Consider the following 20267-nt stretch of genomic DNA (forward strand, 5'->3'; position numbering starts at 1 on the left):
CGGTTTGAGTCCTCTGGCAGTGTCCAGTCAGCTGCTCTATATGCTGAAAGAAACTCAAGACAAACAAAACCTAAGGACAAACCACTCGCTGTAATTTTACTCCACTTTCCATCCCCAAACAAAAAGTTTTATGTTGTGATAGAATTTGTGCCATTTTTCCCTCAATCTTTCAGCTGGATGAGTTCTTGCCGTTCTGTAATGTAGGTGTTTATGTGGTGACCTATCCCTTTAGCCACCTGCAGAGGAAGCGAATAGAGCCTGCTTGGCCGTGTAATTGAATTGAGCATCACGTTGGTAGTTTTGGACAGCGGGGTGAATGGCACAGCAGGAGGGTCATTTCACCATCAGTATAACAAACCAGCACACCTCCACCCTCTAGAGAACAGCTCGCAATTTACTGCTGTTGCTTCTCAAAAGCTTCAATCAACACGGATGAGATAATGTACTTTACGCTGTTTGTTCATCTTTAGCGCAGTTTGACGGGAACCATCTGGCCGGGCTCCAGGGATATGACTGTTGAAGTGTTGGGTGTTTAGCTTATCAGATACAGCTGAAGAGAAGCCCTTGTTCTCCTGGTACTCTCTGCTCTGGGGCTCTGCAGATGATGTGCGACCTATCTGGATGCTCATGTTCGATTTATTGCTCATTTTCAGCACAGCACCACTTTTTCAGCACAGCCAGTACATTTTAATGTTGGAGATAAAATTGATTTAGTAGACCTTTATTAGCACTTTATTTGGGGGTGCTTTTTAGATTTATTTTTAGACTTTTCATCCAGGAAAATGATAGCGAGAGTAAAGGGAGAATGGGATCGGGACTAGTGCTTAATCAATATACAGTAGTTTTTGATGGCAAATGCCGATATCTAGAGAGCTGGGTGGCCACTGGCCGATGTAAAGTTAATAAATACAGTATCACACAATTTAATTTAAATTAGTAAATAACACAAGCATACCAGTTGCTGCAATTAAATGTATATTAATTTAATATATAGCTAAATATTAACTAAAATAATTAGAATTCATTTGAAAATGAAATTCAAATAAATTCTCTAATTTTACATGCATTACACAAAGAATATGACAAAAATATGAAAATTACATGAAAAGTCCAATTTATGATACTTAAAGCTGCATTCCGTAACTTTTTTTGGGTTAAAAATGATCCGGAATCAATATTTGAGCAAGTACATAACCAGCCAGTGATCAAAACTATCGCCTTTTTAGCCGGATTCACAACAGTTATCTTATAATAATGTTTTCCAATTTAAGTGGTACGGGTAGGTTTTCGCTGGAAATTTGAGCATGCTGCTGTGTCATTAAGTCACGTCTGTAAACATAAAGAAGTTGTCCCAGCAAAAATAAATAAAAAAAAGTTGTTGTCCTGGCTACTACGCTATCGCATGCGAAGATCCTTCAGGTAGCGGATGGTTTATAGCCTTTTCTCACAGCAGTTAGAATAATTAAATGTATCATTTTGATGGCGGATTGTAATCCAGAAAGAATTACGTGTTTATGAAACACGTGAATGAAATTAAATTATATTCCAGTTTTAAATGTGCTTCTGATTACAGATAGCCTGGGATTACACAAGATTTGTATTTTAAAGACAACCAGTTCGGGAGCATATTTGCTTTTTGGGTTAAAATAATTTCTTAATGTGAAATTTGAATGGTATGACAATTAGATTAGACTGTACAGAAATTGAAATCTACATGCTATTACACACTATAGGCTACTCATTGTCACGCAATGCTGATGTTGTTAGCATTAATAATTTGAGAGAAAAGTATATTGACCTTTTTTTAGCAGGTCATTATGTTCCCTCAGAGTAATACAGAGTTGCGTTATATGGAGCTGCTTCCCAGGTATGTGATGACACTTATACTACTCATTCATTTTTATTAAAACATGATTTATGTCCACATTGCAAAACTTTGACCTGTTCTTCAATTTCACAAACCCTTAATTTCAGATCTTTCCTCCTTTAGCCTCCCCGCAGTGAAGTGCCACCTTTTCATGATCTAGTGCTTAGGCATCTGTCAGTACCTATGAAATAGATGAGCTACAATTCTCTGCTTGCATCATCGCTGAACCTTCCCTTTAGATTTATGGCTCCACTGGTGGAAATAGATTTTCCTTGTGCGAACAGTTAAGCAGTGTCAGCCTCCAGCTCCATCGATCTGACTCCTGCTATCCATGTAGTGGCAGTTGCTGAGGTTCATGCGGGCCGACGAAGGTGTTAAGAAGCACAAGCTGACTGTTTCTGTTTTCGTCTGCTGATGTCATTGGTACAAACCCCTGATGTCATTCTTCATAGTTCATAGTTAAACTGGAGAAAGGTCAAGGTCAGACAAGAGGGCCCTCTTTGTAAAATGTCTTTTGCTGCAGGGCTGAAGCACATGGGGCTGCTTTGTTTGGATTTTGTAAAGATTTGTAGTTCGGGTTTAGATGTGCAATAAAGGGTCTTCGCTGTAATCACCATTATCTCAATTACATTTCATTGAAGTTTTTATGAGTGTGTTTAAAGTAGACTCTTTACTATACACTTGAGTCCAGTTATGGGTCTTGGTTTACCACCATTGTGCTCAAAAAGATTACAGTATTATCATCAGCTACTATAAATACCAGTAAATCTGCAGGGTGTTAAATCACTTTCTTAATAAATCTGCATTAAAGGAGCTGAGTACAGCTTGTTTAAATTGATAGTTCACCCAGACATACTCAGAATAATCACTTACTCACCCTCATGTCATTACAAACCTGTATGTCCCTTTTTCTGTGAAACAAAAAAAGATATTTTGAAAAATGTTGGTTACCAAACTGTTTTGGTTCCCATTGGCTTTCTTTCTTTCCATTCAATAGAAATCAATTGGAATCTTTACTGTTTGTTTCCCAAAATACCTTCTTTTTTGTTTCACAGAAAAAAGGCAAGTCAGTCATGTTTGGAAGGACACAAGGGTGAGTAAATTATGAATGTGCCCGAATCGGAATACGGTATTCGGAAAGTTAATGATGTGTACTATGGCAACCGTAAAGAGAATAAATACGATATATACGAGAAAAATATATTTCAGTGCTTTCAGGGAGCCGCTATTAATATGCTTTTTACTTTCACTTTTGAGATTGGCGATCACACGCAGCCTAATCTACTATGGAGCGGCACTACTTGCCACACATTTCACAAGATTAGATGTTTGTCAGTGATGCTCAGGATATGCAAATCATTCGACATCGTCCTATCGGTCATCTCTCCTTACCTCTCTCTGTTTATGTGGTAAGTGAAATTTTGTATATTGTAATAGGCTACTGCTAGCAAGCGGCTAACCATGTCCCTGCTGTGGCTCCGTAGAACGCATTATTCGTTTTCCGTGCCTTTCCGAATACAGATTCGCTATTCGTGCACATCCCTAGAGTAAATGATGACTGAATTTTCATTTTTGGGTGAACTATCCCTTTAAGACACTGCAGAGGGCCAACAACACTTATTTACTTATCAAGATATTCTGGATACATTTGTAACCTTTTTCTCCTTTCTTGGAAACTGCTCAGTAAATAATGTGTCTCTGTGAATAAGCAGATAAAATGGGCCATGCATGAAGACAGAACGTGTATGTATGTAATCTTGTGATCAAGAATCCTTTAGGTTAATCCAGTTTACTGTGCTGCTGTGTAGATACTGCAGGAACCGTGCGCTGTCTCCCATTGGCTAAGAGATGGGATGGCTAGTCTTGAGCTGGGATGGGATGAGCTGGCATCGATGCTATAGATTAACCCTTTGTTTGACAAACTACTTTACGTGCTATCTATCTATAGTTCATTGCAGTCATTGTTCATAGTTCTGTCATTCTATGTATCATTCTCTGTCCATACATTTATATAATTTTCTGTTATGTTCTGTTATGAATGGAATGAAATTAACTGATTGCAATTCTGCTTCCTTAAATTATAAGGATTTGCATCCTGTTTGCCACCACAATTCAAATTTAGGAATTGTCATTTTAATTTAAAAGGCTTAATTCAGTTCTGAATTGCACATAGAACTGCAGGACACAATAGAAAAAAATTCTTACATAACATTTTTTGTTGTTGTTGTTTTTGCTTCACTATAAAATTATTTTCCAGCAGACTTACTGATTTTAATCAATATTGTGCTTAAAATCATCTAACTGTAGAGTTGTTGCTGGGCTTGTTGCAATAATGCAAAAATCAATATTTCCAAAAGCCTTTTAGTAAACCCGATGATTTAACGCCACCATTATCAGCTTGTGTTTTCAGCTCTACAATATTTCATCTGATGCTTTTAGCTCCGTTTTTTTTCAGCGATTTATAACTGCTCAGTGTAGAATGTTGAGTGATTTGTGAGTACTACAGGTAAAATTTAACAAATATCAGCAAAGGGACACAATGAATGTCACAGCATATGGATTTGCAAATACAGACATCAGATGTTATTGGTTTGTGTATGCCTATACAAAAGATAGTGATATGTATGTTTGGACATGCCGGGTTTAAGATAATATATTGCCATTGGGATTTCTTTCCTTTCCATCTGTGATGAAATAGGGAAGATTTTAAATATCTCATGTTGTGCTGCTCTTGTTGTGGTATTCCAAACCACATTGCTCATTTCCTGCCTCAATGCACAGCCCCTCCTGAGGGCAGAAATGCTAGCTGTATATTTCTCTCAGAATTTATTTGTAGAACAACAACAATAATGCAATTTGGCATACAGTACAATGCAACTGTGACATCAGGACCAGTCTGAAATTAACAAGTCTGTACTTAACAAGAGGCACTGTTTTGGATGTGCTGTATATGGTGAGGAAGGAAACAAATTTCAGACACAAGGTCAACACGCCTCAGATAGGAAACAAGATTTTGTTTGCTTGGGAAAAAAAAACATTCCATCCAATGAGAAAGTAAATATGGTAGAAATCAGAAATCACAAGCCAATAAGGGAGAGTTACAGAGGATGGTTAAGGAGACTAAACACCAAACCTGATGTACTCTTGCTAGATTTAAAAGAGTTGGGCTAGTGAGATCATTTCAAATCTGTTTATTTTTTATACAACTTTAAGTGACATGAACCAATATAATTAAGCATTTAATCTCTTTTATTTTAGCTTGCCATTGATACCTTCAGTATCTGTTGTTGTGTTAGTCTCTATCTATATCCCAGCAGGCCACTCAGTGACCTTCTGCCCTTCTGCACTGACGTCAGGAATTTCAGTCTCACTGTCTTCTGGATGTTTACTTTTGCTCACAAATACATAATGCTCTCACATTCCACAACATACGGCTTCCGGTCTCAGTTTGCCTCCCACACCCTCTCCTTGTCTTTTGGTCTTTCTTTCAAATCCACAGGAGTACACATTAACACGAGTCTAATTTTACTCTATGATGGCCCTGACACATTCTCTTGCTCCTTGTGACCAATAATAATGTCGTGGCAGTTAGTGCAGCTGTTGTTGAACGGGTCTTATTTCTGCACTGATACGAAACCATTCCCTAACTGCTAGATATGTGTTTCCACATGGGTGTTGACGTATATGTAACCGCTTGTGTAGGCACATCCTAAGGATGTGTGTGAAATGGTTTCGGGTCAAAAATCCTCTTCCCACTATAAAGCTTTCTTTCATCTCTGCTTGTTTCTCACCATGTTCATTGATTTGTGGAAGTCAATATTCCCTACTGTAACTCGCTTCCTTTTCCTTCTTTGTTTCCCCTTTTCTTGTTTACTCACTCTTTCATAAATCCACACAGCTTATCACCTCATATCCTTTACACTTATTCAAAATGACACTTTTTTTTTTTTCTTTCTTTCTTTGACTTATATATTTCTCCTAAATCACCACAAAGGTATCTGAATATTTCAAGCCAGGCTTAATGCAAATACATGACTGGCTCCATTGCTGCAAATTTTGTGCAAAACTTATGCTGTACTTTTCAGGTGATACGTACACCAAAGGAGCTATAATTTTTCTCTCTCTCCATTGCATATGCAGGCTTATTAAACAGCCCAGTGTCATGAAAAAACATGCCTGTGGGTATATTTCTGCAAAATGATATTGTGGTGTTCATTTAATTGCACATTTAAAGTGAAATGTCCAGTGACTGGCGCTGAATAGCATGTTTCATTTTCTTCAAAACAGCTCATGTCAATGTAGGAGCATATTACATTAGTTGTTGTATGTGTCATGGCAGTTAAAAAATTAAATGTTCAGTGAGTGGTGGTAAAATGTTAATGCTCTTTGTGTTAGAAATGAATCTACCCGCTGCACAAACTAAACCAATAGCGTTAACAAACATGGAAAAAAAAAAAAAAACATTTGCTGAACCAACCACTTTAGCTTGCTTGTACAAGGAATATTTTGTGGAATATTGTGACTTGTGTTTCTGGGGACTTGTACCTGACCTAGTGCAGTGCTGTACCAGGTGAGCTACCGAGCAAGTTTACAATATCTGAAAGCCATACATATATGGAGCTAGTTATGTGATTAAAACATGAAAATGTATTAGTTAAGGGAAAATATACATATACAAGTTGGCGTTTTACTGCCTCTAGTGTTCATTTGAGCTGGAAACTATAGTGAAATGTAGTTATGTAGTCATGAGCCTGGGTTGAAATAGTTTGTTATATAACTATACATTTGTTATATAATTCAGTATCACTCCACCCTTACTGTGTGCTTTGAATTGTATTATTCAATTACATCAGACAGTGTGTCCTACAAAAGCCACAAACAGCACATAGGGCCTTTTGGCATTCAACTTCATTCTGCTGGCTCACTCTTCACCTATTTTCCACCTGGGTGAATACGACCTGCTGTGCCCCCTGGAACAGCCATCTGAAGTGGCTTAATGAATCTAAGAGCATGTCTGTCATAGTCCTGGCTTCAGTCCACCCTGAGCAAGTACTAGGCCTTCGTGTGATTCAAGTAAATTAAATTGTGTGAAACACGACAGGATTGGTAAAAATGCTACTGAATTGACCGATATGGATATATTAGTATTATAGAGTTGATTGTTATAAGAAAGCCACTAGATAATGAAGGCTCTCAGCATCTAATGAGCAGTTAATGACAACAGGGGCAGCTAAATTTTAATTAATGGACACAGAAAATTATTGTTTTTCTGTTTGACATGCAAAGTCATAGACTTGTTTTTGTAGCCTTTTGTAAAACTGTTTAACCATATGCCCCTTTTTGTCTTAATGCACTGTATCATGAAGTCTACTATGAAGTTCTGCATATAAAATAGCTTGTTTAGTGTTAGTTAAGACTTGGTTAAGTACAATGTACAAAATACAATACAATAAATTGTATTAAAATTGTTCAAGAACCAGTAATGTCTTTTTTTTTTTTTTTTCATTTTGACAGGGGTCTTCAAAACGGTGATGGGATGTGTGTAACATTTCAGAGAATAAAAGGTTGAACAATGTTTTTAAGAATTAAAAATACTGGATTAATCTTTTAATTATCAGAAATCATGAGATCAGTCTGTTACTCCACTGACAGCTAATAAATTGTAGGCCAACAGTAACAGAAATAATTGTTGTCATCACCTTTAGCTTGCACTATTTTGCACTATTTTGTAAAGATGCTACATATATTCGGTAGCATTTACTGTCAAAAGTTCTATGCACATTTTGAGTTCAATTAAGAATGTTTATATATTCAATGTTACACTAACTGAATAGAAATAAGTTGATTATCAGGTTAAGGGGTGGCATCAAAAAGTTTGAAAACCCCTGCGTAAATCTGCAATATTGAATCTAATCAAAGTACTAGTCTGCACATGCATCTTTAATCATGAAGCTCTTTGGCAACTTTGTCTCTTTGGACTCTCGCTGCTTTATAAAGATTTAATTGGTTTAACCCACGTGCTGATCTGAACCATATTCTCCACCTGCTCCACTGAGGCGCGTTATTCCGAGCACTCACTGCTATTGTTAGAGAGGTGATGTAATTCACGGTGGACTTGAAGCGGACGAAGACGAGAAGATGGTTACGAGGAGAAAGACAGAATACTGTGGTTCAGCGACACATAGACTGACAGCTTTGTGTTGATTCCACGAGAGCGCGCGGGATGTATTTGTACCTTTGTTTACATGCTCTCTAGGAAAACCTGCTGTTGTTCGATAAACCTACCGGACCGCGACTGTAAACCCTACAGAAGTCAGCAGCAGCACCGCCGCCCCCTCTCCGGCCCCACTGGTTGGCTCTCACTAACCGCAGCTCGTGTGACCCCCCTCTGGACTGAGAGAGAGAGAGAGAGAGAGCGGCTTGCGATGACAGCTGAGAGATGAGCACGGCCAGATGACCGTGTCAAACACCGACGGTCCCAGGCAAGCATTCATTCTAACGCTGTGACACAGTCACGTACTGTTTATTGCGGAGGAATGGTCATTTGATCACTTCAGAGTTGCAGTGAATGGCCTGGATTGCGTAAGATCGCGCGGTGATTTCGGAGTTCCAGCTTCTTCGAGCGACTCTTCAAACATGAATAATACGAAGAATCATCGAGTAAGTGATGACGTTTACACTTAAAGATTTGATTTCTCGGTTTGACCACGATGGCATAGTTTACCGCTACTGTCAGGGTTTGTGTTATAAATGTGGTCTATGTCGTAAATATACTCTAGTGAGATGTTAATGCATCTGTGTAAAGGATGTTAGGTTGTGTGCAGGTGCGCGTGCAGCAAGGTCAGATACCCACGCGCATTCAGTACCTGCATACACGAGATGATGCGCGGAGGAGGCTTGTCATTTTAGCCTGTATCACACTATATTTTCTTTTGATGTACTGTTGTTGTTGAGGAATTTAGCCCTAGCTCTATTGTTGTTTTAAACAGTTAATTAACTTTTAATTCAATCATTTTCCAATTAAGATATTTATGTTGGCCATAAAGAAGGACTGCTAAATTGTCATAATGATGCATTGCCAAAACGGAACAATGGCGATTCATATTATTAAATAACATTCCAATTAAATTGTTTTAATGATTGCACATGATGGATTGTAGGAAATCATTATTCTTGAAACAATGATTCTACTGTACTGCAGTAAGTGAACTCTGTAATGGGAGGGGAGTTTTCCAGCAAAAAAAATCAGTGTAAGGAGGGTGGCTCTGGCCCATTGCAAAATTTTCTCATGCTGTTTTTTCTTAGAGGGTTTGTAATGGAACTATTGAACTACTGTTGTAGTCTACCATATTGCATAGGTTCTGGTATACCTATTTAAGTCTTCTTACACAGTTCATGGCTGAAAGAGCATTAGCTGTTAAACCTATAGCCAGTATAGTGTTGACGTACACATTTATGAGGTCTGTTTAGCACTGCTAATTATTCATTTTCAATTTGTGAACAAATCGCTTTTCAATCTGATATTTTCTGTGAGTTAGTTGAACTGGTTTGAATTGTTCAAAAGTGATGCAAGCTGTTCCTCTATATGACTTTATTAAAACTTTTTTAGGTTATTTAATATTATAAAAGAACCATTGAATCATGTTTTGGAACCGGTTCTTTGACTGAATAGATTTCTGGAAATGACCGGACTTCCAGTGATGTTCAGCTTTTTTCCTTCTTATCGTGTTACATCTATTAAAGTCATATAAATCTGCACAGTCCTGTAAATTTACAGAGCTCTCAAAATTAGCACATGATCTTTGCCGCGCTGTATCAGAAACGCACTAATCCAACCAACCATTATTCCCTCTCCTCTCTGTTTCACTTTTTTTCTGTTTTCATTGAGTCAGTGTGTTGTTGTGAGGATTCAGTGTCAGGACCGTGTTAAACCACTGGCGGTCTGATGCAGAAAAGGTCAGGTTTGACGAGACGATTAGACGCAGAGACAGCTTGCTCTTTTCGCTTTGAAGATTTCTAGGATTGTTTTAAATTATTTCGTTCGTGACCCTCAACGTGGTGTTTTCTCTGAGGAATGTAATCAATGAAGATCAATGTTTGGTGGCCTGTCATGATGTGCAGGATTCAGTTCAGGCCAGCTAGCTGCTGCTGCTGCAGCCAAATCATTACCGTCTACTCTGACTGCATTTAGAGAATCAATATTTGCTGAAGAGATGCCGTTCCTTCCTCCCAATTGTCTTCAGAGATGCATACAACATATTGCCGCTTGAGAAATCGCAGCTTTAGACTATATTTGTAGATTTCATGTTACAGTTGCATTTTGATTATCTTGTATATCTTCATACATTGTTTACATAATTAAGCATTTATTTCAAATAATTTTGACCGTCATGTGAAGTCATGTGAAGTCACTCAGCAATAAGATCATTTACTGTCAAGCAGGACTGTGTGTAGTTTTTGTTTTGACAGTGCCATTTATCTGCACAGACCATGAGAATGACAAGAAGCATAGAGGGTTTGGGACACAGACAGAGAGATTTCACCATTATAGGCTGCATGGGTGAGAGAAGCAGCCCTGTCACTGTGGCTGCCAGTCTGAGAGGTTGAAATGCCAATGTGTTCATCACGCTGGAGCACTGCTTCACTCACACTCACATTGCCCATATGGAAGTGTGTATTCATGAGTGCCTGCTCATATGTTTGTGTGTGTGGTGCAATCAGTTGCTGTAACAATTTTAAGGCCTATTCACATCAAAAGCAAAATAAAAAAATGAATCTAACCGTAGAAAGCAAAGTGATAAAGGCTTATTCAAGATCATTTTTTGCTATTTTTCTATCAACTATTGATGACTCAAAAATATTTTTGTATCACCTATTTTTTTTTTTATCATGTTTTATGTACAAATCCTTCTTTTTTAAATGGTGTTTTCAACCAGATGATCAACCGTTTGTTAATTGTATACCGTGTATAATTTTTTCAGAGATTGCTATGAAAATGGCCTTGATGCTGGCATGGCGTTAAAAGTGAATAAATAAATAAATATCAACCAGAGGGATCAATTTTATTTTATTTTATTTGCTGAAATAAGGATAAAGGTCTGCTGGAATGCATTTTTCAGTGTAAACTAAAATCTTTTTTGCTGTTATAACTTGTGAATATTCATAGACGTAAACCACTATTAAATATACCTGCTCTTTATGTATATATGCATGTGTATATGTCAGGGAGGTGCATTCTCAGAGCAGATATTTATTGTGTTGGAGACAGTGTTTTTGTGAAGGATATTTTTATTTGAGCTATTAAATATTCATGTGTCAAAGCTGTGTTTAGTAGTGGGAGAGAGGGCAGCATGTGGGCCTTGTGTATGCAGGTTTTTAATGTGCACTGCTGTTTGTGTGTCAGTGGCTCCGTGTGCTTTATCTGGAGGTGGTGGCTTTTAGCATAGGGGGGTCCACACACCCAAAACACCAAAATCCCACACAAGCAGACTATTTTATGAGTTTAAACAGAGTATGTTCCTCAGGGGCCTTTTGCTTTATAGCTCATGTCACTCTTTCTGCAAAGCAAAAATCCAATTTAAACTTAGTTTACCTCTAAACTGCTGGGCTGGTGTTTCAGCATGGGAGGGTGACATGCTGGTTGGAAATGACTACTACAGGCACACTTATTAATCATGCATGGGATTTATAACAGCTTTCTGAGTGTTAATTTCTAAAGAACATTAAGTTCCCTGAGGTGTGTGTGTTATTTGAACAAAACACCAAGCCAGTGATTCTCAACCATTTGGCTCCAAGGATCCCCGTTTTCCAAGTTGGTATTCCACAATATATGGCTAAGACATTCCCTCTGGTACTTCTGTTGTAATGATGACAAAGCTGCGTGTTTTCTTACTTTTTTAACAGAAAAAAGTGTTTTGAATGTTCAGAGAAGTTTTTTTTTTTTTTTTGCATATAAAAGAGCTGATTCAGGTGTCAGGATGCAGTCCCAGCAATAGATGGAAGATCATGATTGTCCACATCCTAGCACTCAGAACCAGCCTGCATAATGGAGATTTTGGGGCGTTTTTGTACCGTTATCTGATTTGCATAATTATTTTAATGAATCAGGTGCTAAAACAATTCAGGCAGTGTAAGCAAATAAACACTATCAGCGAATGCTCTTCTCTTGAGTTTCCTCCAGTCTGCTGTTTCTTTCCCTCTTTCATCCTGCTTTGGTGAGCTATTCTAGATACTGAAAAATACACAGATCACTCTGAGACCAGCATTTCTGCTGCTAGATTTTTCATCCTGCTTTCTGGATGTGTTTGGCCGACCAAATCTATATGTGTGTTACTAGAGCACATCTTAACAGACTGAACTGGTCCAGATGCTCTGTATGTCTTAAAATATCTCTCTTTCTATTTCCCTCGTTTCCCCCTTCAAGTCACACTTACCCTGTTTTTTCAAAATTGACAAATTCAGTATCCCTTCAAGGGCCTGTATAGTATTTTCTGTTTCCATCACTCCTCTTTTTCTTTTTTTATGCTTCTTCCTCTGTTTTCTCTGCTTTGTCCCAGTTTTATTCTTTTCTCCTTTTTTCTGTGTTTTCAGTCTTTCCCGGTCCTGCTGTGAGCTGCTCTCGGCTTGCGTGAGAGAGCTCTCAGGGAAATGCATGTCTGTCTGTTTATGTATTTGCATGTGTAAAAAATCTGCTGGGTTGGTGCATCTATTTCTGTCGTTTCCAGATTGTGTGTGAAGTTGTGAACAGAACTTAAAATAAATCTATAACTGTTAATGCCAAGATTACATTAAAAGTACACACTGTATTCCCCCCCCCCCCTCATTACAAACATTTTACACACAAATCCATAATATATATATATTTTTAATTAAAGTTTGCTGGGATAGGCTTCAGAATCCCTGCTACCCTACAAAGTGACAACATTTTGGAAGAAGAATGAATGTTTAAAATGATATTCTCTCACCCAAGGTGAAAACTCTATCCATATCAATAGCCTAATAAAAACGGTTTTATTTTACATTGAGCATGTCAACTCATAGGGGATCACATGATGAGCTAAATTATAATCAGTCTTACAGTCTCCATAGCTGGAAAGTGTTATCGGGGCTGACAGTGTTATTGATAATGAAAGCTTTTATTTTGTGTGATTTTATATCTGTACCATTAGGTGTTGGTACAAATCTGAGACGGCTGCTATACTGGTTTATGTAAAAAAAACTAACAAAAGAACAACAGTAGCACTTTATTTCACAGTTCATGTACTTCCCTTACCACATAATTCCAAATTTTTCCGCAGGTGCTACACGTTTACCATGTACATATCATTAGTATGTACAGTAATGTGTCTTATTAGTTACACTGTAAAACAATTCTGTACAATTTACAGTAAAAAAACCGGCAGCTGTGGTTGCCGGAATTCCATCATAAAAAATACGGTAGCAACATTTTAGCTTTTACGGTTTTAAATTAAATTTACATTTAAATACCGTAATTTCATTAACTGATATAATGTTAATATACCAACCTATAGAAGTACTGAAATCTGTTTTGTACCTTTGAAATGCACTGATAACCACCAAAAGCAGGTGGTGATGAGAAAGCACGATGAACCAAAGCTCACCACAAGCAGCTTTTAAATAATAACATATATAGAAAGTGCATAGTGTCATTCGCACAAATGCTAAACACCATCATGGTGAGACTCATTAAACTGAAATATGCAATAAACATTAATTTAACAACATTAGATGTAACATACAACCCTAATAAACATAGCTGATAAGAAAACATAGTTATTTTAAAGAAAAAACATCCAATTTGAAATGCAACGCAGGGAATTCTGGGAACATCAATTTACGTTTTTTCCCTGTAGATTTTACATTCTTTTTCACTTCCAAAAATGGTATTTCACCGTAAAATTGTCTGAAATGTCTATTACAGTTTTTCACTGTATATATTAGGGGAACTTACTGTAAACCATTTAACAGGTTTTTACTGTAGCATTTTCATAGTTTTCTTACCGTTAAAATCACGGTCATTTTTTTACAGTGTACCATATACGGGTACCGTAAGGACGTGCCTGTTTGTACCCACTTGTCTGTGAGTACTACATATTTACCATGTATATACATTAAGTACAGTAAAGCATCTAATTAGTTACTATGTACGGGCACTACCTGTAAGTGACCGTTCTTACCCACACTTGTCTGTATGTACAAACTAATTACCATGCATGTACGGCATGTTAAGTACAGTCGTGTTTCTTATTTGTTACCATGTACATACACTTCAGGTAAGTACCTTGTGTTACCACTCACTTGCCTGTAGGTACAAGATATTTACCATGTATGTACCAGTGAAGTACACATACTGTAAAATAAAGTGCTACCAGAACAACTTAAAATTAAGTGGATTGTACAACGAATGAGTGTCTTTACTCGTGCAGCTTGCATTAGAAATGCACTAGAACTAGAAGGACATTACTGTGAACTGTGCGCACAGTCTTTATTGATTGCACGTATTGGTGTGGTTTACTAGCAGTGACTGTTCATCCATACTTACAGGAAGAACATAGACAGAAGACAAGGGAAAGACAGCAGATGGGAGTGATACTGAAACAGGCAAAAAGCTTTATATTCCTGCACGCTAGCCCTCAGAATGGTAAAATGGTGCTGTGTTTGAATTTTAATTCAGCTGTGAGCTTGTTGACTAATGGCCTCTCTCTTTCTCTCACTTCATGATAATTGCTTATGCATACACTCCTCTTTGCAATCATCTTTCAAGTAAAGCTGCAGATTAGAAGAGTAAACAACAACAACAAAATCTTGCAGATTTGATCTCCTAGTCTGTCCTTCCTGACCAAAGCCTGCTTCAGTTTGAGCAGGACCTGCCGTAATTATAAGTGAATGACAGGACAGTGCTTTATATACTAAAGAGGATTTAGTGGATGTCATTGTGGATTTAAATGAATGAGTGTTAGTGGAATGACGTGAAATGGATTTTGAATGACTCATGCTCAAGTTCAGAACAGTTCATAACAGTTGGAGCTTTTCATTGTTTAGTTTTTAAATGTGTCGGTGTATGTACCATGTAATATATTATAAATTAGATTAATAATATATTCTAAATTGTAATAGTTAATTGTTTTACTATTTTTAGCAAATACCTAAAATACTTTTTCAAAAACTTGGTGTGTGTAGCTGTTTATGGCAAGTAAATATTGAAACCTGTGTCCTTGGGAAGTCTCTATCTCCATTTTCATTTTTCTCCAGTCAGGTGAGCTCATGGCAGCTGAGTTTGTGTGCTCAGCAGGGCAGTTAATCCGGCCTGCAGACCTGCACTTTAATAGACATGCTAATGAAGATGTCCCGGCACAAGTACATCAGTCACACAGCTGCGTTTGTGCATTAATTAAGGAGTCAATAGTGTATTGGGAAAACCATAACAAAGGGGCTCACTGCTTTGTTATAAAACTTGCCTTTGGCATCAAATACAAAGTTACAAAACACCAAGCCAGTTTCTTTGTTACTGTAAATGATCCCAGTGAATGTCTGGAAGCTTGAACTTCTCATTTAGTCATAGTAGGCAGCAATTGTGATTGTACAAAGCAGGCTGATGTTGATTCTACAGGGGGTCTTTCTACTGTTTAAGCTCTATGCGCACACTCTCAGTCTTGATCTTAATGAGGCACAACAGCTCGGTTATGCGCAGTCTGAGGCAGCGTTCAACAAAACAGTGCACAGAGAGAGAGACATGTTTACTATGATTACAGTAATAAACTTTCTCTGCTGGCGCTTCTGATTTGTGAAGACGTAACTAAGTTTATTGGTCATTTTGGAGGTTCGAGGAGGTCTATAATTCCTGGAGAAATTTATTCATTTACATTTTCATACATTTCAATGGCAGCTGCTCAGTTAGCGCGCTCTGGAAATATGTGGTTTGAAATCTGCTGAAATCGATGGACATTTTTGTTTTTGAGCCAATCAGCTAAAGTGTAAGTGGAGAAAAATATCCACAGAGTGTTCAGTCCTCCAGCAGGGGTGAACAGGGTCATGCTTAAACAGCCAAAATATGACCCCTTGGTGGGGTCAGTGAATTGGATCCTCTTGCACTGACTCTTGTTAATCTGTTTGTCAGTTGCCTTCTTCTTCTATGATCTCATAGTTGCATGCACACCTTTATCTACCAAAAGCCACTACATGCATAGTTAATGTAACAGAAAGTGAGCTCAGGTCATACAGAATCATACATCTGCAATCATGCATCTTAAGCCCGGTACACACCAAGCCGACGGTCGGCCGTCGGGCAGTTTTTGTTCGTCAGCTGACTAAGTTTTCTCAGTGTGTTCTGCGCCATTGGCTGAAGGTGGTCCTCCTCGTCTGCTTTTTTTTCGGCCGATTCGACATGTTGAAGCTCGTCGGTCAGTCGGGCCATATGATCATTCTGATTGGCTATTCAGCTGGCGAACCAGTGCGCAAGAAAGGCGCAGAACGGACGTGCTATTTGGCCATCGGGTGTCGAGCGTCAGCTTGGACCCAGACGCTGCCGACGTGAGCCGACCCCGCAGTCTGCTTTCGTCGCCACTAGTTTGTTGGCGTCGGATTGGTTTGTACCGGGCTTCAGGCGTTCATCAAAGTCAAACCAGTGTGAAGGAGAACTAAAGCTGAGCCCCGTTGCATTTTAATGCAGTCCATTCACAGGGAGAGCTGACATTTAAGAAGAACATCTCATGGAAAACAAGGTTTTCCTTGCTCTTTTGAAATAAAAGAGTTCTATGTATGTTGACTCAGTCATTCACAACACAAAGAACTCTTTTCTAGTCCACCCAGTCCACAGTTATGGAAAATTTATAGTTTAGAAACCCTCATGGTATTTATTTCATAACCATGAGCACATTTGGTATAGAACCACTCATATTTGCACCTATTTAGTATTCAGCCGTAATAGAGGTGATTTGCATAGAGAAGTCTTAAAGGTACAGTAGCTAAAATAGACTTAAAAATAGAATTAATTTTAAAGGTCAGAGTGAGGTTGAAAATGGCCATGTCAAACAAAATTATGATTACATTATAACATTGTAATATTCACTACCATTCAAAAGTTGAATGGTCAGTAAGATGTTTAATGTTTTTAACAAAGTTTTTGCTCATTAAGACTTATGTGATCGACAATACAGAAAAAGATGTCATTTTGTGAAATATTATTGCAATTTAAAATAGCAGCTTCTATTGTAATATGCTTTAAAATATATTTATTCCTGTAAAGCAAAGCTGAATTTTCAGCAGACATTACTCCAGTCTTCAGTGTCACATGATCCTTCAGAAATCATTCTAATATGCTATTTTTTTTTTTTTATAGCAATGTTAGAAACAGTTCTGCTGCCTCATATTTTTTTGGAACCTGTGAAACATTTTTCAGGATTTCATGTGACACTGAAGACTGGAGTAATGGCTGATGAAAATTCAGCTTTGCATCACAGAAATAAATTATATTTTAAAGTATGTTAAAACAGAAAACCAGTATTAGAAATTGAAATAATATTTCACAATATTACTGTTTTTTTTCTGTATTTTTGATCAAATAAAGACAACCTTGATGAGCATAAGAGATGCCATTTTAAAAAAAAAAAAAAAAAAACATTAAAAATCTTACTGATCCCAAACTTTTGAAAGGCAGTGTTATAATATTTAAAAAGTGTATGTCTTGTAAAATAATGTACTAATTTAAATTCAGCCTACTGGTGAAATAAATCAGGCATTATTATGGGGACTAGCAAATATTTGCTCCAATATACATTATATTCAGTAGAGTACTTTATATAGAACATTGTACATATTGTAACAAATTGTGTATGTCTGTAGCTCAGTTGATCTACTCTGGTGAAAATCTGATCCTGGTCCTTCAAGGTCACTGCTCCCACTTTTCATCACGGCTCTATACTTAGAGTTGCCAGAGGTGCTTAACTGCCAATTAGCCCGCTTGAGCTGATTAGAGACCAGTCCCACACTCGGCCTCCGACAGCATCAAAGTCTGAGATTAACAGCCATAAGGGAATACAGATCAGAGTGTGTCACTGAGGCAAGCAGGCCCCCCCACCCCCCTCTTACCTCCACTAGCCCAGAAACTGAGCCTGTAAAGGGTTTAGCAGGGATCTCCAGAGCTGAGCGTTACCTGGCTGAAGAAGGGCATCGAGTATCAGACCTGAAGTGAACATGCTGTGTTTGGGTATGAAGAGAGGATCAGTGCTGATCGGAAATGGAGGAGGACTGGAGAGTGCCTGTGTGGATAATTTGCCATCTGTGTGGATTTCACCTGTGTTTTTGTACAATAGACAGAGTGTTTTTGCAAATGTTAGCAGGTAGTGAACCCCTTGATTCATGTCAGTGGTTAATCCAAATCTTATGGATCTATGGCCAAGGATTTAATTCCTTATTTAAAGTTGTATGTATTAGGTTTACTTTAGATTAGGGTTTCTCCATAAATCGTGTAAACTTTTTCATAAAATGATTTATTAGCAAATAATTTTTTTACACAAAATATTTTTTTTAATATTGCCATCCAGTTGTCACAAAAGTTGATGGGAAAATTCATGGCAATTCATTGTTCAGAAATATGAACACTTTTAAAATAAATGAAAGTGAATGAATGTACGAATGATCATTTTATTGTTTGTAATTGCTTCATAGTGCTGCTTTGATACAAAAATGAAATGGCTCCATCTAGTTCATAAAGAGCAAACAAATGCACATGATTATATAAAGCAGTTCTTTTCATTTAGACAGTCACAAACAAGACTTTTACTTATCAGAATATGCATAAAACTTTGTGGTTCAGACAAGATCTATTAAGTTAAGTTGTGATTCTTGCATAAGCAGGTTAAGTGAGGTTATCTCAAACCACCGCAAAAACTGTAGGCTAAAAAGAAGATTTAGACCCTTTACATTATTTAGAGCTGGCTTCAAAGTTTCACTTTAGTCTTTGTCATAATAAAATTTTATGTCTAGCACTAATGTTATGACCTAAACATAGACAAAGGATGTGATGTGTATTAGTTTTATGAAAATGAGGCTATGCATTAAATATTAAACACAATATATTTTATAGATCTGAGATATTACATTTTTAACTATATGAAGTAGTGTTAATTCCATGGATTAGGATCTCAATAGTCTTTATTCTCCTTATGGAGTGAGATATGGCATCAGCTCAAACACACACAGACATCAATGCTTGCATGGATTCCCAGATTGCACACAAACACCTACACAATATCAAAAATATATTTTTCATCACAGATGTGGACTGTGTGTAGTCAAAGTTCACAGCTCAAGCATGCACATGTATGCACACACCCCTTCTTTTTTCTGTCTCAACCTGCTCAACTCACACACAGACACCTCTTTTTCCCAAACGTAAGTTTACACACACCCTTTTTAGTTGTCCAAAACCAGCTGTGCTGGAAAGCTTCTCGCCTTTGTGTGGGAACAGCTGGCTGGAGAGCCATAGTCACACACTGTGCATTTTAGCCTGGCCTCTCACACATACACAACAACATCTCAAATGGCCCATTGTGCTCTAATAATGAGACTTGTGTATTACTGTGCAGCTTAAATAGGATTCCATTTGGGCCTACGCAGTACTAACGGTGAAATCTGTGTGTCTGGAGTATAGCTTGCCTGCTGAGGCTGTTATTTTCCATAGAATCATTGCACATGATGTTTCTTCAGTATTTTGGTAGCGTTTTAAACAAGTTGGCAGGGTTAACGCAGGCCAACAGAACCTTCGCCACAGCAGCTTGGCTGCCAAATGACCTGCACTGTTCCTCTCAAACAATGCTAGTACCTTTCCTGGTTGTCATAGAAATTTAGCTTCTAGAGTGGATTATTTGAGCCTGTAGACACTAGATGTTTTTAGAGGATGTTTTACTGTTGTGAGTAGAGGATGAGGGTTGTTTTGTAGGAATATGCTATAGTTACTTCATGTCTTTTGATACTATCTTTGTAATTGTATATATACAGTACACTACCGTTCAAAAATTTTGGTGAGAAGTCCCATATACTCACCAAGCCTGCATGTTTGATCAGAAATACAGTAAAAACTGTAATATTGTAAAATATTGTTGCAATTGTCTTCTGGTGGCAAAGGTGAATTTTCAGCAGTCACATGATCCTTCAGCTGATTTGGTGCTCAAGAAACGTTTCTTCTCAGTTTTTTCAAGTTTTTACTGTCACTTTTCATCAATTTATTGTGACCTTGTTAAATATATTTTTTTCTTTGTTCGTGAATTACACAATAACAGAGTTACAGAAAATGTATGTATAATAACAGAACTATTACATAAATAGACCATATGGATAATACTGGATATAGTGGAATAAACACAGCCACTTTGTTACTAGT

The 20267-nt window shown here is 37.6% G+C and overlaps 1 protein-coding gene across 5 annotated transcripts in view; it reads left to right on the forward strand.

The window, feature by feature from the left end:
* rtkna (rhotekin a) overlaps positions 1–20267 on the forward strand; it is a 65306-nt gene that overhangs the window by 25434 nt on the left and 19605 nt on the right. The window contains exon 1 of one of the 5 annotated variants that reach the window (XM_058775476.1): positions 8005–8527. The exons of the other annotated variants lie outside the window; for them this stretch is intronic. Coding sequence (XP_058631459.1) covers positions 8504–8527 — 24 coding nt within the window. The 5' untranslated portion in view covers positions 8005–8503. Of the gene's footprint in view, positions 1–8004; positions 8528–20267 lie in introns of those variants that run through there. 5 annotated transcript variants of the gene reach the window in all.

The sequence above is a fragment of the Onychostoma macrolepis genome, chromosome 05, assembly GCF_012432095.1.
Source record: "Onychostoma macrolepis isolate SWU-2019 chromosome 05, ASM1243209v1, whole genome shotgun sequence".
NCBI lineage: Eukaryota > Metazoa > Chordata > Actinopteri > Cypriniformes > Cyprinidae > Onychostoma > Onychostoma macrolepis.